This window comes from Pteropus vampyrus, unplaced genomic scaffold (assembly GCF_000151845.1).
Source record: "Pteropus vampyrus isolate Shadow unplaced genomic scaffold, Pvam_2.0 Scaffold7, whole genome shotgun sequence".
Classification (NCBI taxonomy): Eukaryota; Metazoa; Chordata; class Mammalia; order Chiroptera; family Pteropodidae; genus Pteropus; species Pteropus vampyrus.
The window spans coordinates 11,823,236-11,827,935 of NW_011888788.1; the positions used below are offsets into that span (position 1 = coordinate 11,823,236).

At 36.0% G+C, this 4,700-nt stretch overlaps 1 protein-coding gene across 1 annotated transcript in view; it reads left to right on the forward strand.

Annotated features, from left to right (window-relative positions):
* The window catches only part of MACROD2 (MACRO domain containing 2), a 1,889,795-nt gene that overhangs the window by 1,880,093 nt on the left and 5,002 nt on the right, over window positions 1-4,700 (forward strand). Inside the window, exon 18 of the mRNA XM_023536764.1 lies at window positions 1,603-1,671. Within this exon, the coding sequence (XP_023392532.1) occupies window positions 1,603-1,664 (62 nt within the window). The 3' untranslated portion in view covers window positions 1,665-1,671. The remainder of the gene's footprint in view (window positions 1-1,602; window positions 1,672-4,700) is intronic.

The following is a 4,700-nucleotide window of genomic DNA, read 5'->3' on the forward strand; positions in this document are numbered from 1 at the left end:
CATACAATTCTCATTGAGTAAAAGGAAAATAAATGTAGGAAATCATAAGTTTTAATACTTGCTAGGAGATTCACCATGCATGTTATAGGCTCTCAGAAGTCTCAGCTGTAAAGAAACTTATTCACACAGTTTCAAGTCGCTTTTCTCAAATTTAGTTGATAATGGAATGCTTTATTTAGTAACATTTATTAATAAGTTTTGGAATTAGTGACCCTTGGGTTGGAGGAAGAAGAAGAAAAAGAATATTTTATTCTGCACGCTCCCACATTGAGATGGGCAAACTTATAATAACTTTGTAGACCAGGATTGAAAGTATACATGTTACTCTCTTTATAAAGGTAGAATGTCATTCCTTCTTTAAAGCTTCTTTGGGGTGTGAAAAACAGCATCTGCCACTGTTCTACTTGAGTCGAGATTTCGTGTTCAAGAAAAAGAGACTTAAGTTATTGATTTTGTGCAAATAAATGAAAGTTACCCAAATGAGAAAAAAAAAAAAACAGGTTTCTTTTTTGAGCTTATAAGTGTTTCGACCATTATCACTTGTGTTTAGCCAACTCAAAGGCAGGCAGGGAAGTGGGAAGCCTTTATATTGAAAAAAGGGAAGGGTCAACGCATCCTCCGATTGGAGGTTGTTGGTATGAGGAAGCAAGACTTGGGCTAACCAAAAGTGGAGTATCTTAGGTGACTGGCTTGAGAACATACCTCGCTTTTCCTGGTTGGTCCTAAGTTGAAAGCATGGGGCAGAATATGGGGAACCTGGCAGTCTCTCACCATTCTGAGCTAATGGCTGCAGCAGCTGTGGTTGGTTGCCCAGGCTGGTTGCTACAGAGGTTTTAAATCTATATTCTATTGTTACATATGGTCTGGCCATTGTCCTTTTTTATATTGTCTCTCGGTTTATAATATGGGCTTTGATGCTTTAAAAATATCAATCTAATTAAACCTATTGACCCTTGAAAATTTCCAAAGTGATTGCTATGCCTGCTCTCAGCTACTTCTGGACAATGGCAGTAATTATGCATTCTATTTTTATGCAAGGGCTCACTTAGAACAATACACACAGTAAAGTAAAAGCACAGGTTTTATTTCATCATTGCTGTGTGATCTGGTTAGATGTTTGGCTTTTCTATTTCATGGGGTCCATTGCCACTGCACCCACGGGCAAGTTTGCAGGGTCTGTTTTGAATTTCAAAATTGAAAACATGGCAAAACAAAGAGTCTCATTGACACAGTCATTTCAGAGGGAGCTGCTTACCTCTGCAGGTCAGTGATCTCTTTTGCTTTGTTTTCTCTTTATTTTCATAGACGTCTATTAAGGCCTTTGAATTTACCTAAGAATGGTAATAAATATACCCAAAATGTCTACCCCAAAAGCTGGTATGAAACGACAACTCAGCTTTAACAGTTCAGTAAAGAGGCAATTTCATCCTCACCAATAAAAATAAATAAGAATGGTCCCCAAATCTGAAATGAATGAAATGAACTGAAAAGAGGTATAAGATAGGAAATCAGAAAAGTATAAACTCATAGTCCATTTTAAGGTGTTTAAGAGATTGGGGTTTAATAAATATTTAATCTTTTTGTTTTCCTTTCTGGTTACAGTTGAAATGAATAGTCAGGTTGACAGTGTAAATGATCCAACAGAGAGTCAGCAGGATGATTAACTAATAGGTAAGTGCCCCTGTGGTGGGATTTTCAATTGATTAAACTGGCCATAGGAACTGTTTGTAAATGGCCTATTAGATTTCCCTCTGCTCTCCCAAGTCCCACAGCATGGCTACGGCTAAACTTTAAAAATCTTTAGACCAATGACACAGTATAAGGAGCAGAGATTACTCCAGGAGCTTGCCATCTCTAAGGAAAAAAGGTAAGACACAGCATATTGGTTTTCTGAGCTTTGACAACAACAAAAAAAATATTTTCCTACCCATCTCACCCTGTGGCCTCCTGGAGTGATCAAATTATTTCAGCAACCCCAAACTGATTCTGAAATATTACTTTTCCAAAAGTTACCTGCTGAGTTACTTTAGTATATCTGTTTTTAAGCACTATACTAAATCTTTGCTCCAGAGAATGTGTAAAGGCTCTTGGGTATGTTTGGGCAGAAAGAAGCCTGTCTTAGGTCCTAACCTTTCACACCACTATCTATGGATCTGTGTGTCTGTACAAAGGTTTGTTGAGTTGAATGAGCCTCAGGGAACTCCCTAGGAAAAATGAAAGTCTGGGCTAGATCATGTTTGGGAGTTTTTCCAAACCAGCACTAAATCCCTCAGCAGAGACTGAAATATATCTAGAATGATGAGTGGTCTGTAAAGCTTTTCCATATCTTGAGGCCTGGTGAGAAGAATTAGAAGAAAGAAGTCAGGCTTGCTATTCCAATTACTAGCTTAAAATACTTAGCTGTGAAAAACCCTATGGAATAAATAAATTGTGGGTCATCCAATATAAGATACAAACGTGCTGACACCACTGCCTCCCAGCACCTCCCTGTATTCCCTGTATTTTCTCAGTAGGTCTCTGCACTCTCCCAGGAGGCCATGCTGCACCAGACTCTTGAGCTCCTGCATCAGCATAATACATTTCAAGAATGTGTGAAAGTACACACACATCTGTCCTTCCCATCATGGTCCTGAACATAAGTTAAAACTAAATATAATAACATTTGCATAATACATGTACAGCATAGGACCACTAAAAATTATAAACGCATGCAAATATGGTCTTATAAACATTTCTTCTGTTTTTGTTAACCTTATTCATGTATTTTAAATATCCTGCTAAGCCGAATAAATGATACAGTAGAGGTGTTTCCATTAAAAATAATGAAGTGAGACTAAACTTGAAAATTTTAAATATACATTCTTCAGTGTTGCCTTACTTTTTGCCTTTTCGTTACCAACAAACTGTAGATTTCTTGTCTAGATTTTTTCTTACAGACACTATTATTTTCTTGTGTGATCAATATCTAGATATAGTACCAGGACAAATCTGTTTTCCTTGGTAAATGTCAAAATATTTTCCTCGACCATCAACACCAGTTTAAAACTTTACACTAATGCGTTGTCAAAATTTAGCGTTCAAAATTATTTTAAGGAAATTCAATTTCTGGAAGAAGTGGTTTTCACAAGATCACTTAGCTGATCAATGAAGTTCACATATTCCCAGTACAAAATTCTTTGATGACAGCTGTCACAGAGAACAGTATAACCTGAGAAACTTCACTAATTCCCACAGAAATATTCACACAGCTAGGTTTGTAAAGGTTATCTGGTAGATCAACAGGAAGAAAGAAATTAACTTTTAGTTTTGTGCATCCTACCTTTAAGCAAATTAAAGAACTACAGTGAAATTGAGTTAGAATTGCAGAGTTCCAAGACACAATACAGGAATGTTTCATGTTGTATAATTTATAATTGTAAAAAATCAGGGTTATCATAAATAACAATAAAGGAATAGATTAATGAACCAATAAAATATTCTACAAATATAAAAATAATTTTTCAACAAATATTTTGGGGAGCATGGAAAGATGGTTATGGAATCTAAATCCTTAGTTCTAGAGAAATGTGGCAGGTGAAGTATGGCTTTCGGAGTGGGCATTAAGAGGCCTTGTTACTTCCATTTTTGCTCACTCAGAATGCTTGCTCTTAGTATCCAGCCACCTTGTAAGAAGTTCAGGCTTTTCTATAGAATGACAAAGGCCACATAGAGAGAGATCCTGGAAACTGAAAGGTCATCTTTGATATTCTGGCCCTGGTGGATACCACCTGGAGCAGATAAATTGCCCAGATGAGGCCAGACTAGATTATAGAATCATGAGAAATAATTTTAAAAATTGATGTTTTTAACCACTAAGTTTTGGGATTGTTTGTTATGAAGCAATAGCTAACTGAAAGAGTGGGTATAATGCAGAACCTCTCCCAATACGATGCTTAGAAATGAGATAAATTATAACAAAAATATTTCAAAATACATAGCTCAACTGACATAAAAGCAAAAGTGGCAGAAGTGAAGAAGAATGTGAAAGCCAAAACAATAATCTGGTGAGCTGGGGATGCAGCAGCCTTAATGACTACAGACTGGTTGTCAATACAGAGATAGGCCTTATGGCAAAGGATTAGGCTCCATTGCTCCCCTGGGCCCCTGAGCCACTCAAGGTAAGGAATTAGAACTGGTACCTCTACATATATAAATCTGGGACTCCCAACTCCAGACATTAACAAGGAGACTTGGGTCTGCCCATGGTGCTACAAGGGGAAAGAAAAAGACTCCCATGATAAATAAAAAACACAAATGCACCATGAGTTTGAAACACATTCATGCCATCCGAAGTCATATAGTAACATGTAAACTGAGAAATTAATTTAATAGTTGGTTATAGATCCATATTATTCCTGCTATAGGTAGCAAAATGGAAATGGAAATGTGAAAGTATCACTTGGAATTCCTACAGAAGAAAAAGATTTCTGAAGATGAGATGAGACTTAGAAAATACACAAGGAAATGATTCATCAAAAATGAGAGTTTGTGGGGAAAATTAGAGGATAATTAATACTATAAGAACTTCGGAGAATAGAAAATCTTAAATATTTTATAAAATAAATACATTTAAATGACAAAAAGATAAAAAGTAAATATAAAATGATAAGAAAAGAGCAACACTATGAAAAATTAACAATTTGGAAAAAGCAAATAAAAAT